The 21,740-nt window shown below is 41.9% G+C and overlaps 1 protein-coding gene across 4 annotated transcripts in view; it reads left to right on the forward strand.

The window, feature by feature from the left end:
- The window catches only part of prkd3 (protein kinase D3), a 38,380-nt gene that overhangs the window by 2,428 nt on the left and 14,212 nt on the right, over positions 1–21,740 (forward strand). For 3 of the 4 annotated variants that reach the window (XM_029461223.1, XM_029461225.1, XM_029461224.1), the window contains one exon: positions 18,512–18,650. The exons of the other annotated variant lie outside the window; for it this stretch is intronic. In XM_029461223.1, coding sequence (XP_029317083.1) covers positions 18,512–18,650 — 139 coding nt within the window. The remainder of the gene's footprint in view (positions 1–18,511; positions 18,651–21,740) is intronic. 4 annotated transcript variants of the gene reach the window in all.

The following is a 21,740-nucleotide window of genomic DNA, read 5'->3' on the forward strand; positions in this document are numbered from 1 at the left end:
GGTTTGTCTGCCGGTTGTTGAGCCAGTCCTGATCACGGTTTGCGTCTGCCTGTTTATAATGTGCAAAGTAAGAATAAGGGTAAAACATTTGAATTTCTGTTTCTAATTTGAAGTGGCCCCATATAATAACTAGAATGGCACTCAGAGAGCGAAGACCTCCGCCAAGGCCAATGGTGCATTCACATGCATGGGAAGGCGTTTTATTCAGACTCCAGTGTGTTCATGAGCTTTAAGTCGTAATGTGGAAACAACATGGACGTGACGAATGTGTGTACGTTATTGCCCAGAACGTTTAAACAACGCATTGATATCTGTTTCCGAGTTGTTGTTCCGACTTGATAGGACGTTCACGTGAATTTCCCTAGGTGAGAGCGAATTTCTCAGATTATTCCGACGTCACATAAATGCAGAACAAATGCCTTACCTTGCATTCTTAGCGAAAGTGAAACATATTCTGTGATTTGGATCCAATCCAAAATTGAATTGGTTCCTTCTTGACCCATGCTACACCCTTCCACAAAGTGTCATAAAAAGCAGACCAGTAGTTTTTCTGTAATCCTGCTGACAGACAAAAACAGTCAGACAAATCGAGCCGAAAACATAACCTCTTTTGGCGGAGGAAATAATAAGCATTGTAAAGCTACAACACCACAGAGGTTGTCCTTTTCATATGAAGTGGTTTTGTCTGTCAGGAAAATATGTTCATTGCAGTCCTACAAACGCCAAATAAGATTAAAAAAAACCCACTTAATCTGGAGCGCTAAACTAAGAGTACATTCGTACAGTAAGTGGTACAATAAGTATTGAAAATTAAAACTTTGAAAACATTCATTATTTTTATTTATCTACAAAATAGACCGTTTTTCTACACGTATGTACAGGAGGTGTTCTAAACCTTTGAGCCCATGTATGTGTACTTCATACTTGCGTGGGATTAATGGTGTGCAAAGCCTGCTGGAATAATGAAATGGCTCCTGTGTGCATCCACACGTTGCTGTTTTTCTAGCCTCTTGTGTGTAATGGTGATTACTCCCTTTGTGTCTGTAATTATCATCAACTGAACAAAAAGAGGGTGATTAGGCAAAGCACTTTCATCAGCCACCAGGATCTAAACATTCAGGTCGGTCAAAGAGCTATATTTGTGTGTTTAGATGATGACAATGGAAATAAGTAGAAAAAAGAATGAGGAACAGACTTGTGTTGAACAACATGTGGGAGACAGCGAAGCAGCTATCTGTGTTGAGCCTGTGTCCTTTGGTTCCATGTTGTCCAAGTTGACATTCCTGAGGAGCAGGGTAATGTTGTTGTTCTTTACGAGGTATGCTGATTCTCACTCGCTAGTTATGAACAGTTCTGGTCTGCAGAGCAGAAAATCTCATCACTGCGCATATTTACATGGATGCTGTAACATATTGGCACAGTCGCAAGAATCTGTAACAGGAAAAGGGTGGGAAATACGATGCTTTGAAGACAACCACGTAAAGATAAATCAGTGCAGTGCATTCATGGCGAGTGGGTGCCGACAAACTGCCAAACTGAGATCAGGATTACCTATTGCTTACATGTTTATGGTTGTGTATCACTTCATATCACATGCATTTGTTTAAAGATGCCATGCTCTCTAATAAAATATGACAGGAAATGATCTAATTCACGGCTAACAGTCATGGGAACCTTGAAAAGCCTATATAAACAATTAACATCTGAACACTGCACATCCTTTTCATTATATAACATACTGTACATCATCACTACGAAACATATCCAGCGCGTTCATCCACATTTTCTTGTATTAAACACTGCCAAATGCAGTGTACTGCTTCAACTATTTCATGAAATCCAGCCACATGGCTTTGATATCAACGGAAAATATGACTGTAGGCCTTCTGCTCTCTCCAGTTCATCCCTGCCTCACTTCTCCTTCTAAAATATGCATGACAATGGTGAGCCTTTTTTTTTTACAAAGTCCGCTCATCCTGGCCAACTTTTCCAGCTGAGGATCTCTGACCCTGGCTTAAGCCGTTGACAGTCGTCCCAGGATGCCTCTAGTCAGCAGAACCTCAGGTGTCTGTCAGCAGAGGCGAGACAGGAAAAGGCTTTAGACTTCATGTGGTAATATCTGCATGGAGATAGAGTCTGGATGGAAGTGTATATCCCCCCTTTCGTGCCGCTGTTTCCTCCGCTGACTGAGAGCTGGCCTGCCTCACAAAGTGACTCACCACTCAGACATGCAACAAACAGGGATGCTTATCCCGACTTAATGTCCATTCAGTGTCAGGTGTTCTGCTGTGTTAGCTGTTGTAAACTCTTACTTTGGGATTTATCTGTGTGTAAACTATGATATCTTCTTCCAAGCTGCAATTTGGCAGTAGCTCTTTTCATGGCACCCCAGTGTGCATTCAGGCGTGCTGGAAGATGTAGTTCCTCCACTGTGTCCGGTCTCTCCTCTGAGTTGTTCCCAATAGGCAGAAAAACTACCTCATCTCCCCATATTGAAGCTGTAAAGCTCGATTTATAGGCGAGTCAAGGGGTTAACGGTAGTCGTACTATAGATACTTACAGTGTAGGATTCGATTTATAGTCGAGCGTCAGATTTCACTTTCACCCATGTGCTTTAACACGCCTGTATTCCCCACAACAAAAGCTATGCTAACATAATTGTATTTACTTTGTAATGCAGAGAGACTCTTGGCTACACTTATACTATGGAAGTGGACTTGCAGTAAGGTAAAGTTATTTGGCCGGTCTCAGTGCTGAATAGAAGAATACTGCCATGCAATCACTGTGTTTATACTTCTGAGAGTCTCAGAGGTCAGGAGAAAACACAAGCAGCCACTATGTTGTCAAAGCTTGTGACCATAGCTTAAGGACAGAACGTTTAAGTGAGTGCTTTACTTTGTTTTTTACTTTGTTGTTGGGACATTAGTTTATGTTCTTCTTAGTGTTCGTCTTTGGAGCCTGTTCCTTCACTGGCTTATCAAACTATAAGATTTGCTGTACTAGACAGCAACATCATGACAAATTAGCCCATGTCCAATCTTCAATGAGCCTTTTGTATTAAAGACACTTGTTAACTCGCAGAGAACTCACTCGACAAAGCATGGATACAAGCCTCTATGCTGTAGCATGGATGCAGTTGACGGCTGTAAAATGTCCAGATGTTTGCATGCGCTCTCCTTCACTGTATATCATGTCATGGCTTCAAGGTTGACATTTCATATATTTCCTGAACCCTTTAGATTTGAATCAGTCTCATTGTTTGACGGGGAGTCATGCAGCCTGTTTTAATAGCTGTGTATTGTATAGATTTCGTACGGCTCATGCCTCATCCCGCTAAAGACCCAACCACATGACTTGGCCAGCGTCCACAGAGTAGATTCACTTTCTCTCTGTTCTCTGTGCTGATCTGAAGTTGGTTTTGATAGTCGTGGTTTTGGACCACATTCACCAGCTTTAGTGGTTAAGGTCATCCTTAGTCCGGGGCAACCTGATCTTGATAGGTTCGGTCTCAGTCTCGTAGGACAGCTATTGCGGTTACTGCTCCTGCAATCTAGTGTATACTTTAAAATATGACTGTTTTAGTGGCACAAGGGTATCAACTCGAAGCCAGGCTCCTTGAGGACTGTGAGAAAGGATGAAGGGAGCCAGCCACTGGGAGGTGGAGACCCTCCCAGTCGGGTAGCCATCTAAACCACGACGGCGCATTGACGACTACATGCAACTCCAAGTCGGGACTGCCTTGTTTCACTGTTCGGGTCCCGGCTTCTCTGTCTGGTTTTTGGACTTGATGAATGGCGCGAGATAAACATCCATAGCTTCTACTTGTTGAGCGCTTCCTGTTTGGTGTCGCCCAAGTCCTCTCGTGCAGCCAGCAAGGGATCAGTGGCGGGACAAAAGTTCATGACTCCATGAGAATGACTCCCAGTTAGCCAGCTGGTCAGCCTGGACAGCCAGCCTGTTACTGAACATTCCTCTTCACCCAGGCATTTTTGGAGGATGATGTGATGTTGCTAGAGATGGGTGGGATTAGACTGCCAGGAAACTGAAATATTTGAAGCTAAACACTTGTTTTGGTAGTACTGAACGTCTGACAAGTTCTGATGGATGCTGTAATGGAGATTGCGCAATCGCCACAGTTTAGTTTTCAGTCTTTATGGGACTGTATTTAATATCCTACAATGACACATCTGAATTTTCAGTGGAGATGCTTTCTGGGAAATGTTGGCAGTAAACATGTTTTATATAAATTTAAAGTGTAGCTTGGCATCAGTTAAAAGTGTTCTCGCTATCAAAGGGGATGATAAAGCTTAGCGGGATAAAGAAAATGTGAAGGTCTTTTGGCATAGGTAATGGAAAAAAGGCATTAAACCGTCGCCTTAGATCATAGGTCTTCAACAGGGGGTCCGCGACCCCCAGGGGGTACTGCAGGGGGGTCGCAAAATTGTTTGCAGATAAAGCAATTACAATTTTATTTTTTTTTGCTTTCCCACTCACATTCCCTCCTCTGCTGTACTTCGCGAAGGGCGTTGACACACACCTACAGTCAGAGACAGAGTGGAGTAAAGGAGAGGGGTGAACTAAAATACATTTCCGCCCCCTCCCCGTCGCACAGACCTCCTCAAGCCTCTTGTGTACAATATATACAGTAGGGGTTCCCTGCACCACGCTACACCAGTTTGGGGGTCCTTGGCCCGAAAAACGTTGAAGACCCCTGCCTTAGATGTTACTTTTATAAATACTTTAATTTTATCGCTTGTCCTTCAGATGTTGCTGTATTTTCACTCCAGCTGGAAATGCTGTGAAAGGCGGCTGCCTCAGCCACAGGTTTCCCTACTGGTTCTGTCAGTGCTGTAACTCTCAGTCTCTGGTTGAGGGCTGTACAGCTGGCTCTGTAATTAGCGAGACAAAGGCCTTTTTGAGTCAGAAACAGGCTACTTTGGACAACGTACAGTAAAACGGCAAAGCATTATAAAAACAAAAGGATTTGGATCGTTCTAAACCCTTTGAGTAATATCACTTGCATGATGCAAGGTAACACTTGGCAGAGAAATCAAGAACGGCTCAACATTCCTTTTTCAACATTAATTAGATTGAGTTGCTTTCTTTGGTTTTGCATTCATACACTTTCATGATGGTGTTGTATCTGCCTTTAGGCGCCGTTTAGGAAAAGCTTTTGTGTCTAATTGTGATCAGATTTAGCTTTGCCGATTGAGTTTTAGATCTCACCAGCCCATTCACCTATGACCTGTATTTGCTATCTGTCATAAAGATAGACCTGGTCTGCGAAACAGTATCTACAGAAAGGAGCAAGAGAAGACAGAAAGCAGTCATGAAACAGTGAATGAGAAGAGAAAATAGCCAGAAAGAAGGGTGCAGATGGAAAATGAAGAGACTGCAATTCACAGTGACCAAAACTAACTGAAACACACGGGAAATAAATCACCACCATCTCCCTCTCTCCCTCCCTCCCTCCCTTCGACTGTATAAGCCCACATCTGCATGTTCCTATAGAGCTGGCAGCCATATTTCACCCCAGAGGACGTCCCAACAGCACAGGGCTTTATGTGTGATATACATGAGGCCAGACGTTTCCTGGAAAGCAAATTCAGCTCCTTCTCAAAAAAGTTCAGTTCACCTCATATTCACTGTTGGTATTGTTCCTTGGTTATGGCCTCAGCCTTTCTTTTTTACCCAACTTAGATAGTTTTGATTGTCCATTTGCAGGCATACTGATGTCTTCCAAAGTCATGGAGTTGACTAAATTGATATCACAATTGGGATTGCTGAAAAAAAACAACAACTCAAAAGGCACAAGGAATCTATCAATTTCCCCAGTCTTGGAGTAATTTGTGGAAAAGGGAGAGAGAGAGAGAGAGAGAAGAAAAAAAATATCTCTGAAGTTAAGTGAGCTAAGTAATTTCTACCATCTGTAGTGCACATTTCTGCCGCCTTGCTCTCCTCTTAATGTAAAGTGGCAAGGCAGAACACAGGTCCCTGGCCACAAGAGTCAGAGAGAATGACAGAGTGGAGAAGAGTGGTCCTCTCGGGGGGGGGGGGGGGGGGGGGGGGGGGTCCCAAGTGTGGCTCTGCTTTGGATTTTCGGCCCAGATGCCCTTCACCCTACTTGACTTTTGCCAGTAGCGGGAGATAATCTTGCATCACTCCAATCTCTATTAATGCTGGCTGAATGGGCTTTGATTGTGATTATATTGAAGTGGCAGGCAGCAGTAATGTTGAACCATTTAATACAGCAGGAATCCTAGTGACTTTGTCCTTTTGTCCTTGTGATTTAGGCGCACTTCCTGAGAGACTCTACCAGTTTCCATTCATAAATGTATAACTGTAGCATAACACCGTTGTTCTTTGAAAGAGGATATCTCATTTCCCCTATTAATTTACTCATTAACGGCTTGAGTTTCTCCTCTGCTTAGACTGTAGTTCCTCCTTCACTGCACTCGCTGACAACCTCAGCACACTTAGAGGACTTCAACCATGACAAATGCTTTGGGTTGGGGGTCGATTGACATGCACACTGCCCTCTTCAAGATATTAACCCTCGCTCATCTGACCTGGTTAATCGCTAATGTCCCTTTTCTGAACTGAACGACTTCTCAAAAAGCTAGTGCAAACAGATGCTACGATCATAATCTAAGCAGATGTGTTAACATGCCAAAAGAAGCTTTCAGTGTCCTGCAATGAAGACCACATGGTGTCTGTTGTACACAGTCACGCCAGAGCGGTATTATCGATCCCTGCAGTAGGAGCAGTTGCAGAATGTCTTATTCTGTATTGTTTCCTCAGCCCTTTCCTGTCTTTCAGCGTAGTGAGTGATCTGTCAAACTGATAGGAAGCAGAGGAAGTGCAATTCCATGTTGATGCAACTTGAAACCTACTGTGTTAGAAGGGGAGAAGGTCTTAGGAAATGAAGAGCGCCACGGGCCGAATGGAAAGAAAAGTATTACAATTCCACTTTTGTTTGATTAGTTTGTTTGAGCATTTTTCAAACCTAAGGGGAAACAGTCAGCTCCTCAGCATGACTCTTTTTGTCACTGTGTCTCTGCACTCGCTGTTCGGTTAGTTCCCCTCAGAGCCGCTCCCTGTTTCCATATTCTCTCTGCTCCTGCTCTCCAATCTGCTGCGGTCGGCAGAGCAGCGCAGCCTGTTCAGTCAGAATGGCTTTTTCTCGACACTGCACTTGCCATTATTCTTGTCTGTGTGTTTAAAATGTTCAGAGAAATTGCCTTTGGGGTGTCTATGTTTTTGAAAAAGGTGACAGCTCGAGTGTTGGAATTGGGCGCCGCTGAGTGTTTGGTTTTAGTATTTGATAAGCGTGTTTCTTTTACATAGGTACAATTCTGTGAAACTGCTAATTCAACAAAAGCTTAGTCTGTAAAAGCATCTAGTGCCTGCCCACTTTCTGTAACACTGAACCCAAAGCAATTATTAATGTTTCTATTGAGCAACAGCAGCATGTTCCTACATCCTGCTATTACTGCTCACCTCATGACCCCCTGCTCTGCCAGAACAAGAGAAAGTGCAGTCGCCATCAATCTCACATAAATTCCCCCCAGGTTCACCTGTTTATTTGCCCCGTGTGGAGGTGAATCTGGCGGCTACACTCCAGGCCAGAGACGGGAGATGGAGTGTGTATTGCAGTGTATCTGTGAGGCGGAGGCGCTGGCGGAGGATCGCAGCGGGGCTATAACTCATCAGCAGCGTGCGGGGGCCTGGCCAAGCATGTCTTAGATCACACTGCTTTCTTCCTGAGAGGCCTTGGATCCTGTGACTCAGCCTTCCTCTTCTCTGCTTGGCCTCTGGACACTGTTAATGCATGCAATACTCATGCACACACACACACACACACACACACACACACACACAATCATACATATACATGTGAACAATTGAAGACACTTTATGTCATGAAAGTAAAAAATGTTTTTGTTGTTATTAGGCCAACCGCCACCTGGCTATCATTGGGGATACAGTGGCTCGCAACCAAACACTGACCTCATCACCATTATCTCCACTCTACTTCACTGCTCTTGTACTTCAGGCCAACATGACCACAGAAAGAGTATTGTTTCTGGATTCAAATAATCAAAAAGCCTGGTGAAATAATTGAGGGATTGTTTTTGGAGAGCAACGTTTCGTAAAAAAAACAGAAAGAGATTTGGCTGGAAAGCATGAGCCGCTGTGGTTGATGTAAATTGGGTAAGCGGTATAGCTTTGTTAGCGTCTCCTGATGATTGAGCGAGGTCTAGGATGACAGGTGTAGAGTCTCCTGCAGTACGCTGTGGTCTGGACAAGGCCCTGGACCTAAGCTCGGTGGTTAAGGGTTGTGATTCCACCTTGTCTGCACCAGAAATGGAGACACACACACACACACACACACACACACACACACACACACACACACACACACACACACATGCTCACATAGACTGCAACCACACACATATGCAGCTCTCATCTTACGGTAAGAAGGAAACCAGTGGTAAATGAATTGCATATGAACACTTGGCCCTTTTTCAACCCCCTTGTGTTTCTCCTCTGACGAGCCAGCTATGCCTCAGCCAGGCTTACACTTCTCTGACACGTGCAGGAGAAAGACAATGGGTGAGGAGTGGCTCTTAAGATGTTGCTTAAACAATAAGTTGTTTTGTCATTATGTAGCGTCTAGTCCGTACAAAGCAGCTACATGAAAGGGGGGGGTTCAGCTTGTGTGGTGTGCGTTACAGTTTTGAAAGTGCGTCGCTACGGTGTGATGCACATTGAAATTGACTGTAGCGCCAGATGTATTTCAAGTAAAGCTTTATTCCACACTTGGCTGAAACTTTGAGCATCATCAGATGTCATTTGGACGGGTTGTGTTGTTTTGAGGAACACACCGCGATGACACGGCCTCATACAGTAAAAATGAATGAACCATGAGCCATATTCTGCCACATGGAAGGAAACAAGTTAGTCAGCCCGTGGAGTGAGAAAGTCACAGCTTTTCTTGCCACACTCCCACCAAAAGAGTTTCCTTTCCACTGCATGTGGCCGCTTCAGTTGGTTACACTTAGCGGAGTCTTCCTTTTTGCAGTGGAAAATACGCTGTCCTCAGGAGGATCACATGTTATGAATGTGTGTATGTAGTGGAGAGTGATGGGATGAGTTTGCTTGATCCTGCAAGTGTACAAAGATGCCTGCTGGAATATAACCCATATGCTCTTCCTGCCTCCAGCTGTAGTGTGTTTTTTTTGGCCTGTGCCTGCAAACGGAGGAGCAAATAGTTTCATGTAATGCACCATTGAAATAAAGCATGCATCTCTGTCTTTCTTTCCATGCACTCTGCAGAGCAGAAGGGAAGCATATTCTATGCAGTTGCTTGACTCCTCATGGATTGTGTAGATCTACACTATAGTGTAACACACTGCAAAGTCCATTCTTGCTAAGTGGATAGAACAGTGGGTGGTGTGGTTGATGCTGTCACCTTGCATCACGAAGCGCTCTATACGTTTCACCTGTTGCAATTGAGTAAAGCTCTGAAGTTCTCCAGGGATGAGTTCATTAAAATCAGAGCTCGACCAATAAATCTGCCCGGCCAATGTACTGGTGTAGCAACAAGAAGTTGAAGTACATACATGGCAAATGTTTTTTTTTTTTTTTTTTTTTTAAGTTTCTCCATTACAAAGTCTTTCCACCAGAAAAAATGTCCCAGTGTGTACATGATGGTCACACCCCTATAATAACGTAATTTAAGGAATCCTTATCCAAAATATTGATTTTTCCATTTGTTTATGTAAAGAAAAAAGAAAAAGAATATTGGCTGATGTATTGTTATCAGATGTAAAATGTCAAAATACAATGTCAGCAGTGGTTTGGCGCTAACTAAAATTTACTAGGTTTAGCACAGACGTTAAAGGAATATTCCAACATTTTGGAAAATGTGCCAGACTGAGACTGAGTTTCTTGCCTTCTTCCTCGTAGAAATAATGTGTATTGCATACCAATATATATCTCCTGCAGGTTTTAACTCCAACAGCCACAGTTATTGTGTGCTTCAGATGTTGTAATGTAAGCTTTAGTTAGCTTATTAGCATTCCTTTTTCATCTTAAAGGTTAATATTAACAGGTTAAGTAGCCATGTGTGAGGTTGTTGGTGTGTGCTCCTATGGTTGTGGTCGCACTTCAACACACTGTGTATGTAAGATTTTCTGCCCTCTGCTGATTCCAGTCAGTTCATAAAACGTACAGTGAGGACTTCTGCACATTCAAAGTAAATGATTTAGAAATCATACAGCCAAATTATATGGAAACTGTTAATGGAGGACAAAACACACTTAGTATTGAGCAAGACAGTGGAAAAGTGTGGAAGAGTGTTTCCAGTGTGCCTTCTTTTGATGCTTCACTCCAAGTGACAAATGATTATGTTTATGCCGACTTCAAGTAATTGTATAATTCGCTGCGCATGTGTTTTTCTCGTACTATGCTTTGTGGAAAACCTCTGCCTGGTATTACATTAATAATATGTAATGAAAACAAATACAATTCCACTGTTGACTTTAATAAATTAACACAGTTTTCCACACTGTGTTTGATGTGACTTGAGCAAAGTAATTACACAGTTTTCCCTCAAGGTTCGCGTGAGCACATAATTGGATTTTCCAATGCATTCGACTCATTGAAGTGTATTTTCCTCTGTTGTGGGCATTAACATATACCTCAAAGTCAAACAATGGTTTCCCCATTGTTTTGACATTAAAAACGTTTTCCTATTTGTGATACCCTCGCTATGGCTCAGTGGAAATGATGGTTTCACAACTGTGGAGCACATGTTGACTATTAAATCTGATTTACATTAAAACTCAACATGTATATGTAATTTGAGCCAACTGTCTTCTGTACTTTTCTCCTTTTAAATGTGCTCTGAGGGACTCTCATCAAATATGAAACAAATAAATAGAAACCAACATCTTGTGGTTTCCGGTGGAGGGAGAGTGTGATCTGTGTCACGGCACTATTAGATAATAACAGGGTTATCAGTCAATGGACTTATTTATCCGGTGAGAAAAAGCACCTTGTAGCACTCTGATCTTGTGACATTCTTTATCTTGCCACCTCAAGCTAAATGAACAATGGCCGAATACCTCCTGACTCTGGTTAAATGTTTCACAGGAACTCAGTACCTTGATGGACATCTTTAGGTTTTAGGGGGAGGTTAGATAATCCTCAACCCTCTTATCCATAATACAGAATAAGTACATTAGAGCTTTGATTCTCTGCATAAACCGGTCGGATTGGGTGGTTTTCTCAAAATCCCCCCCGGGCCTGAATCAGGTCGGGCTCGCGCTAAGCAGGTCTGTGTTTTTTTGTCTGTTATGTAATGACTAACTTGCCATTAACCCATCATAAATAATGACAATGTTGAGATTTAAACTGAACAAACATTAGAATAAAATGTGTAATTTGCTTACAGTCACCCATCAAGTGCTAAACTTTCAGTAGGAGAGGGTGCATCAGAGTTCCTGTGAATATATATATATATTTATAAAACGGACATGTCAAATCAAGCAATCTGATTGGTTCTTAGCCGTGATATAATGAGCGTATATCACGGGTAGAATTGTAGTTACTTTTCACAACAAGTCAGTATCCCTCCGTGTCTGAGAAAAAGCTACAACCGTTACAGCTGTTAAATTACGTCCGTTGAGAAACAAACTTACAAAGCTTTACTATGTAAATAAGAACAGAGTTCCATTCGTTCGGTTGCTTTTATTATAAATAATATCAGCGTGAAATGACAATAATCAAACACGTACTATACAGGCTGAAACACAGACGTGTTTACAGTTCAATCTGGTCCCGGGTTCCGGTCGCGCATGCGCCAATACAAGGGACCGTCCATTTATGCAATCCGTATAGTACAATGTTCTCTACTCTGGAGGAGTGGATTGATCAGTGCCTATCTCCAGAGAAAAAAGCTCATAAAAGACGACATGCAGAGCTACGTGAAGAGCAGGTAGACCAAATGGAAAAAAACGAAACGAACAGAACACCGCGCTAGCTGTTAGCACTATGTTTTGTGCAGAAGGCAACGGAGGGACTATTTTATTTTGAACAGCATTATTTAATAATAAAAAGTATTTAAATTGGAGTGTGTATTTTTCTTTCATATTGCCCCACTTCGCGTCGAGCCGAACCACGCCCCTTAACTGTGATATAATGAGCATATACCACGGCCTGTCGTGAGCTATTGCTTAAATATATATTATATATAAAATATATAATATATAATATATATATATATTATATATATATATATATATATTATATTATATATTATATATTGTATATAATATATATATATATTTTCACAGGAACTCTGATGCGTGTGACTGTAATTATGTATATATAATATATATATATAATATATAATATATATATATAATATAGAATGTATATAGATATATATAATAGAATATGTATATATATTATATATAATATATATATATATATATAGTATATATTATATATATATATATATATAATATATTATATAATATATATATATTATATGATATATATATATAATATATATAATATATATATATAATATTATATATATACACAATATACTATAATATATATATATAATATAACATATAATATATATATATATAATTTATATATATAACATTATATATATATTATACAGTGTATATATTATACAGTTGTATATATACTACACCCGACTAAAAGCCAAATTTGACCCAGCTTACTTTGTTTGTTCTTGAATTTATCTTTGCTACCACCATGTTAGTTTTTTATTGCTCCGTCAGACTACTTAGAGAGTACAAATGAAAGAATGGTAAAGGCCAGCGAATCAATGTTATCAAATACAAATCAGTGTGTTGCCAGAGTTCACATGACAATCATACTGAATGACAAAACTGGCATTTTCAAATTCATCCACTTTGATGCGTGTTTGTGAAAAGATCCATTGTTGGTGATCCAAAACACTTAGTGTGGTTGAAAGGCTGACTGAAGAAACATAAAAAGATGACATTTTAAATGTATCACTTTACCGTTTGTAATTACAGAAAAACAATCAGCAACTACTGCATTTTGATACTCTATTAATCCTTTAAGTATTTTAAGCAAAACTATTTAACATTTTATAGTTCCAGCTTGTCAAATGTGAGAATTTGCTGCTTTTTCTCATTTTATGTGATGAGGAACTGAAAGATGAGCTATTTAATGACATCGTTTTGAGCTTTATTGAAACTGTTGTAAAAAAATATTTTAGTTTTTACTATTTTTAGACCAAATAATTAAAAAGTGAATCAGAAAATAACAGATTATAAATTGCAGTTCTACATTATGTGGTTATTTTTTATTTTACTTTATTTTATAGATTATTTTTTAAGAGAGACCTGGTCAAGATAGGCAGCAGCATAAAAAAACAAATAGTTATCGATAGAAAACACAAAAGCATGTAACATATTCCATACTGAAGGTGCAGGATACACAGAAGCTCTTTTTCCAATTTCCGTACAAGCATTTGAGAAAGTAAGAAGAAGTCCTGAGAACTTTAAGAGTATTGTGAAGACACATAGGTAGTACGTTAGGGAGCACACCAAGAATTGCCTTACATATAAAAGTTATTAGTGTGCACATGTACAACATGTGTGTACAACATTTAGCTCATGCAGACAGATCTGGAGCAGGATATTTCTCTGTAGCTGTCCTCCACATCCGTCTGGCCTGCTGCCAGACTAATAAAGGTGTGAGGCAGCCTGAGGTCAAGCGGCATACTTTTCCTTACTGTAATCACATGGCCATCTGTCAGAGCCCGTGCACCGCTCTCAACACTGCTTCCCTTTTGCCACCCACCTCAGCCACACATCACACATATCACACATGCACAGAAACACAAATGTCTAACCGCATAATCATGTGAACCCTATCCTATTTCAACAAACGCTTATACTGTCCTCAGTGACTGAGGGCCTTCACGTTAGTTTTTGTGTTATTCTACTGTGATAGCAAAGAAACTCAGCAGAACATTCAACACAAGCCACAGCTTTCTTTTCACTATTAATGTACATTGATGAGTTATGACTTATGAGTCATTTCCCTAATTTATCATTTGGCATTTTACAATGCAACTGATAGTGTTCACTATGCAAGAGAAAGCATCAATATTCCTCCATGCCAAATGGCACACTTGGTTATTCAAACCAGATCATTTCTTCATGGCTGTCTTGAGGTAATTTGTTTTTGGCTCCCAATGAAATAGGACCATATTTCAGACCCCCCCTCCCCCCCCTTCCATCATCTCCCCTCTTTCCTCTTCTCTCCTGCCGCTCACTCTCTTTCCTTATAACAGGATTTAGCATATCAATGGCGGATTAGCTCGTTTAACAAAAGCTTACTACTGCAAAGCCCCTTTCCACTCGTCTTTCCAGCCTGACTTGTGGACCTCACACACAGCTCCTCCGCACCGGGGTCTTTGGTGTGCGTGTGTGGTCGCGGCTGCTCGGCTGAATGGATTTGCGTTTGAAGATGACAAAAGACATGCTTAGTCACTATGGGCTTTCGGAGACGTATGCAGTAGCATGTGTGGGTTATGGTGTGTGAGGGTGCATTATGTGTACAGGAGGTTTGTTTCTACATGCGTGTAAGCTGGGAGCTGAAAAACATGTATGAATAGAGAGATTTTCTGCTTTGCAGCCACAGGTTAGCCATCAATTATCACTTTATCTGTATGATCTGAACAACATATTGTTAAAACGTGTCCAATCTATTGTTCTTGTACCTCTGGCTTCCTCTTGCTTTAATGGGACACGGAAAAAAGTAGTGTCCTTTGCCCTCGCAGCCGTTAAGTGCTGGTCTGCAGATGCTCCCAGCAGTGCTGGACCCATTCTGTACAGTGGAAAGTGTTGCATGGGGGGGTGGGTGGGGGTGGGAGGGGGTAAGGGCACGAGGGCACGCGGAGGTGACTCCAGCTGGCTAGATTTGGGCATCGACCCATGTGCTGTGCGGGATTCCAGAGCAGACGAGTGGAGGAAAACCCCACCGTGACACTGCGGCCGGCTCAGGAAGGATGCCCCCCCCTGCTTGCGTGGTGTTGGTTTGAGCCACATAGCATTAATCACCTCAGAGGGGGACAGGGTTTAGGATATAGGTATGTCAGAAGGAGGGGACGAGCTGGAAATGTTCCATTATACAGGCGCGTGCCTTGTGTTACAATCAGAGCTGAGCAGAACTTTCTCCTGTTAGCTCTTTATGTTTGTGTTTGAAATAGTTTTGATGCAGTGAGATCATCTTCACACAGTGATGGTTGATGGTCGGTAACACATGGAAGGATGAGAGTGTCTTTATACTTTCAATTGTTGTCACAATCCTCATTTGGCAAAAACACATCACACCACAGGCCCACAGAGTTTGTGAAGGCTTACCTCCAGTCTGCACCACAGTACTATAAACTTATCAGCATCATGGTGGCGAGGCAATTGTGAGTGTATGTCAGAACTCAACTTGTTCTCATACAACGGTTGGTTTGATATCTTACGAGCAGTTGTTTTGTTATTTTTCGGGAATTTTCATGCAAATGTCTGGCAACGCAAACAACCAGTGCACCTGTGCAAGTCCCTGCAGGGCAGAGACTGTTGAGGCAACAAAGTTTTAGGAAAAGATTGTGGTTTGGGTTAAAATAAGATTAAATGTTTTGTTGCGTAACTTACGTACGTGGCGTTAAGTATTTAAGTTGCATAACAAAAGTAACCCAACCATCCACCCTGACCTCCTCCCTACACAGACTATGACGCTACCTCACCTGACTTCCTTAAAGGCAGCCCTGCACGTTCTGGCTCACGATTACTTGGGGTATATACAAATTATAGTGCATTACTTTTTTTATAGGCATAAGTAGGAACAGGGAATGAGAACAGCCTGCAAAACGTTGTGTTTCTATTTACAAAAGGCGCCCAATAAATTTGAGCCCAGGACCATTTTGTCTGTTTTTTTTCAGCTTGTACTGGTGTACAAGCTTTAACCTCACACAACCTCAGCAACCCCCTTTGGGAATGATCACTCAAGTGATTGTTGGGGTAATTCTGAGATGACAATAATGCAGTAATTCAGCACTCATTTTCTTCATATTGAATTACAATATTTATTGAAAGGGTTCACCCAAATTACGTTGAAACACATTTTTCCAATCTAGCAATGCTGATAGTTTTTGGCTTTGAGAGATCTGCTAGTGAGTTATCTACCTCCAGCCCAACATGTTGGAGGTGAATGACATGTACTATATCACATCTGGAGCAGTCAACAGCAGCGTATCTTACCTGAAACTATATCCTGGTGACTGACTGATTGGTCCAATATGCCTCACATTGCATCGTGTGCAGTGCAACTGTTGCATAATATGTGCACTGAGGAATATTGCTGCTTCCAGCTGCATGTTCTTTATTCCTAAAGTGAGTCTATAGACAGTTCATGAATGTTATTCTAAGCAGGGTATTTCATGGGAAATACCCATCGATGTACAAGAAGTGCCGTTATGATGTTGTACTTTATTGATCCCTGAAGGGAACTTGTTCTCCTCCTCTGGGAGATCAGAGTGCAGGCTGGGGGCGGGGGGACCTGGTCCTTTTGTTGGAGTGCCTGAAAGACCCCAGCAGGCCTCAGTAGTCATCCGTTTCTGTGCAATGAATTACATTTTTGCATTCTGACGGCTCATTCGTCTGGCTTTGTTGACACGAGTCATCTGATACACCCGTGTTTTCCTGAGCCATCAATCTGTCTCTGAATCTGTGTTTCTTGGCAGCTGAAAGGCTCCAGGTGTCTTGCCCGTCCCGTGCCCAGACGCTTTGCCAACCCCGGTGCTCCTGGGCCGTGGTGGCATTGTTCTGTGTGGCCCATTGTGCGTGACACTGGTTCATGGGGAAACAGCTGCTGGATCCTCCAGTACCAGCCTGCTTGGCATCGAGACTGGGCTCAAACCACGGTGTTAAATGACTGCACCCCAATTCCCACTTCAACACAAACCATGCTCTGAACATCTATCTACCGTTACTCTGCTTTCTTTTTTGCACCGTCAGGTTTGCAAAGTGATGTTATTCTGTGCAGGAAAGGAGAGTTTTTATTGTGCAAGCTTCAATTTTGCATTGTGCTTGTACAGTACCATATACTTTTTGTGTTCGTGTTCATATAATTTTGTAGCCAAGAACATCGCTGTCTAAGACACTTTGGGCTGCCCTCAGTGCAGGAAGTGACTCAGTATTGACTGGCGCTGCACTTCCTGTGAGCTGATTCTCCTCTACTCCTCTCAGGATGTTTACCTCCTCCCCCGTCTCCCTCTCCCAGCCTCCTCTCCGCCCCTCCCCCCCCCTTCTTGATCACGTGACTTTACGTCTGTGCACTCAGCTCCAGGTCAGACCCGGTTTGTCTAGGTTTGGTTTGGCCCAGACATCGTCAGTGACGGCGACTGCTGAGTTGGGAGTCTTGGCCATGCTTGAATCCAAAGGCTTTTTTCATTGTGTAAACTTATTCAACAATATGACGCATATATTACTTATATTCAGTTGTGGAAGAAGTATTCAGATCTTTTACTGAAGTAAGTACCACACTGTGGAAATACTCCCAGTAAAAGTCCAGCATTTAAAACATTACTTAATGTATCTAAAAAGAAAATGTTGTTTTACATTTATATATTAATTTAAATGCTGCATTAATGTTGCATTTTACTGCTGTAGATCTTTAAGGTTGTGCTAATTTGAACTCCTTTTTATACTGCAGAAATGCATCATATTCTTCGTATCTCTAAAGAGTCAACTTTTCATGAGCTCAGAGAAACAGCCCTGCTTTCTGCTTTGTGGGGCATTTTCCAACTGATCCAAGAGGCTTTTTGGGAAAAAGGAACACTTTATCCTTCAGTTTATCAGAAACATTCAAAATCAACACATCTGCAGATACACTGGACAGGAAGGAGAAAGAAAAGTGCAATCTGAAAAGTAACTAAAGCTGTTAGATACATGTGGTGAATAGTTGCCTATGAGATGTAGTGGTAAGTACCTAAGTACAGCACATAAGTCAATGTACTTAGTTACATTACTTCAGCCTACTTTGTCTTCACTGAGGGGTCCTTTTAGTGGCATTTCCTCCTGCTTTATAGTGTCGAGTCCTCTGAAGGGAGGACAGGAGGTCCTGAACCACTGTGTTCACAATACTCCAGTCCCCATATGGTGAAGTAAACCAGTATAAACTAAGTCAAATGTGTGTGTGTGTGTGTGTGTGTGTGTGTGTGTCAGCTTTAATACAGAAAAGATTGCGAGTACAAGTCAGAGTAATAGGGTTGATCTGCTTCTCTTTCTTTGTCTCTTAGTAGCCGTATTAGATGTGCACCCATCACAGTGCATTAACCATTAACGTTCAGACATTGTGTACATCTGTCATCATTTTTCAGGCTTTTTAGAACTTCACTAATATCTTAACATGCATCTCCACCTCTCTCCAGTTCCCAGAGTGCGGCTTCTTCGGTATGTACGACAAGATCCTGCTGTTCCGCCACGACTTGAACGACGAGAACATCCTGCAGAGGCTCACCTCGGCGGAGGACATCCACGAAGGAGACCTCATTGAAGTGGTGCTCTCTGGTATGTGGGCTGCAGTGAAACTATAAATGGATGTGAAATGATTTTTTTCACCTTTTTTTTTATCCAGCATCTCAGATTAGTTCGAAAAAACATTGACTTTGTGAACTGTTGCTCTTAGCAAATACAAAAGTACAGCATGAACAAGAGGTTTTAATCTTCAAGTCTCAAGAGTTTATACTTCTTAATGTGAGTATTTTACATGGTTTGAAATTCTAATTAGAAATCTAAATAACATTTTGACCCTCATCATGGAAGCTTAGCGTCAGAGTCCTATCAGGACATATTTATTGAATGACAAACACCCAACAGGAGATGTGACCCGTGTAATTAGAAAAGTGTAAAAGGTATACAAATTGAGATTATAGAAATTGCTCACTCTTGACAGTTTTTTTATATGTATATTCTTATGCTCAATTCAGTTGACATATCAGTAAAATTGTCTGAATGAACTTAGACTTCCAAAACAGGATAGAAATGGAGATACAATTCAAACCAAGTGTTTTAAAGTCCAAACAATGGTCTAAAACTAATAAACTGGAGGAAGCTTCACATGTTCCGTTCTTGTGCCTCGTCATAGTTGACACACCTTTCAGTAAACACAGCCTGCAGTGTCTTGTTCAAGGGCACTTCAGTGGGTCAGAGTTCTCTGTTTTCTCTGAAACTTTTCTGTTTAAATGAAATATTATTCTTGTGCAATTGACTCTCGTCAATTGAACGACTGCTAGTGAATCACCCGACGCTCCAGCTGCTCACTCACCTGCTTTGTATTTTTGCGCTGAATTCCTTTTCTTTCTTCTTCATCAAAGTGTCCATCAGATTGTATAGCGGGCTACGCAGGTGTTTGGTTTTTCTTCGCCATTTCCTGCGATGAATGAATCCGCTTCCTGTGCAGTGCCGAGACCAACAAACGGCTTAGAGTATCTGTTCTGCTCTAATTTGTTCTCCTGCTCCATCTGTCTCCACTGGGAAGCACCTGACACCACCTGTGCTGAATCTCTCCCCCTCTCTCCTGGGCTGAGAGTATTGTTTGCAGGGATTTAGACAGGGGATGATTGTATAGGTTCAGGATCTGAGGATACTTCAGGCATCAGGGCTGAGGAATGCAGACTAAAGACTGGAGAACTTCCTTCTTTTTGTTTCTCACTGTCTGTGTTTGTCTTGTGCTTCTCTTTTGTGTCAGTCTTTGTTGCTCTCTTCCCCCCCCCTTGCTTTCTCTCATTCTAATCCCTCCTACCTCAACAAATCCATCTCCAGGTGTAAGCTCCTGTGGAGCTTGAGAATATATAGCCCGAGATATACCTGATGAAAGCCGTCGTAGAAGAGTCGAATCTCGTATTTTGCAACTGATGCAGCACTGTTTTTTCAATAAACTTGGCCGTCTTCACGAGAGGGGCTTTACATGTCAGACACTTGATCTCTGTTTGAGGAACGGGAGCTGAGAGATCCACGTTCCCAAGCCCTTCATTTGGTTGAGAGAAAATATGAACCTTTTGTTTTCCGCCCCGCAATTTGTCTGGTGTCATCTTCCGTTCAGTTTTCCTTAACTAACCTGCTGTTGGATTCCGCGGCTGTGGGAGAAAGCCGGTCTGAATATCTCTCTCGCTGCGAGAGGGAGGCAGAAGTGGCTTTTTCTTGGCTGTGGGCTCAAAGAAGAGAGTTTGTTTTCCCTGCAGTAAGTGATTGTAGTAGACCCGCGGAGTGTAAACACGCTCTGATGTGCGGGGCGGCCCTGAACACAGCAAACACTGCGCAGGCCATCTCGGCCCATGAGGTTTGAGGCTTGGCCTGACCGATTGTCCCTTTGTTCTCTTCTTCAATCCCTTAAATTCCCACCCACTTTCACAAGCTGAAATTGATATTTTACAATACCTTCTGTTTGTCATAAATATGGCAAACTTGTTTTTGTCAGACGGAAACTTGTGGCCTCCAAATGGAAACTCTGGCCCTCAAAGCAAACAGATAGCGCATTCATGTAAGCCTGTCTGTTCGTGAGAAGTGCTGCGAAAAGCAACATGTCGAGGTTATGTTTGGTGTTGTTTGATGCTAATTAGCACGACAAGCATTGCATAACGCCGCGACTGCTAAGAAGTGGCCAGTTGTTTTGCAGACGTGTGTGAAAAAGCTCATGAATGCCGCCTTTCATGTGCCTCTGCCAGGGAGCTATGTTCGCCCCATGACATGTGACCTGCTTTTTTCTCTTTCACATCAAACCTAAACTGCTCAAATCACCCCACCAGCCGTTGTATTTCTCTGAAATGGAGAGAAATATAGCCTGTGTTGCTGGTATGCAAAAAAAAAAAAAAAAGAATATCTCAGATAATTTAATAACATCTGTCCCAGGAAGTGAGTTAAACATTAAGAAAAGGTTTCTTTATTTGGGTTGACCCTACAATTTACTCTTGAAATTATTTTAATCATTAATAATTACAAGATCAGATTGATTTTGTGTGACCCACTTTTTTTTATTGCCCCTGAGGATGTGACATCAAGATTGCTCCAAATCTTTAATTGATTTCTTGCTCAAAGAATGTTCTCAATTTTCTTTATATGGAGCAGATTCTTCGCTTGGCCACATGTCTTATTTGTTGTTCAAGTCTGCATCTCATCAGTCACAACAGCTAAGGATGTCCTCAGTTGAGAGCAAATGTGTTCGGTAGAATCACCTCAAAGGAAATGAACACAGACACACACACACACACACACACAAACACACACACACTATGACATCACCACTGCACAGGTTATGCTGCCTAACCCAGGTGTAAAGATTAACCCTCGGGGGTCACTGCGTCTGCATAAATGATTGCACAGGAACAGCGAGGAACACGTTGCTAATGAAAGCTCCGAACACACACGAGTTTTGGCAGCAGTCACCTCCATATCTTACTCATCTTCACATCTTTGCTGAGTCACAGCCGTGATTAATAAGCGAGGCTTGCTTCCAACAATGAGCTCAGTGTGACTGTTTGACACAAAGCAGCGGAGAGATGAAGGAGAAATAGGAGAGAAGCAGGGAGAGGGACGCGTCTACACCTCTGTTGGTTTAGATTTTGCGTTCCTAATCACAAAGATGGAGTGTAATAACAGGAT

This window comes from Cottoperca gobio, chromosome 22, assembly GCF_900634415.1.
Source record: "Cottoperca gobio chromosome 22, fCotGob3.1, whole genome shotgun sequence".
Classification (NCBI taxonomy): Eukaryota; Metazoa; Chordata; class Actinopteri; order Perciformes; family Bovichtidae; genus Cottoperca; species Cottoperca gobio.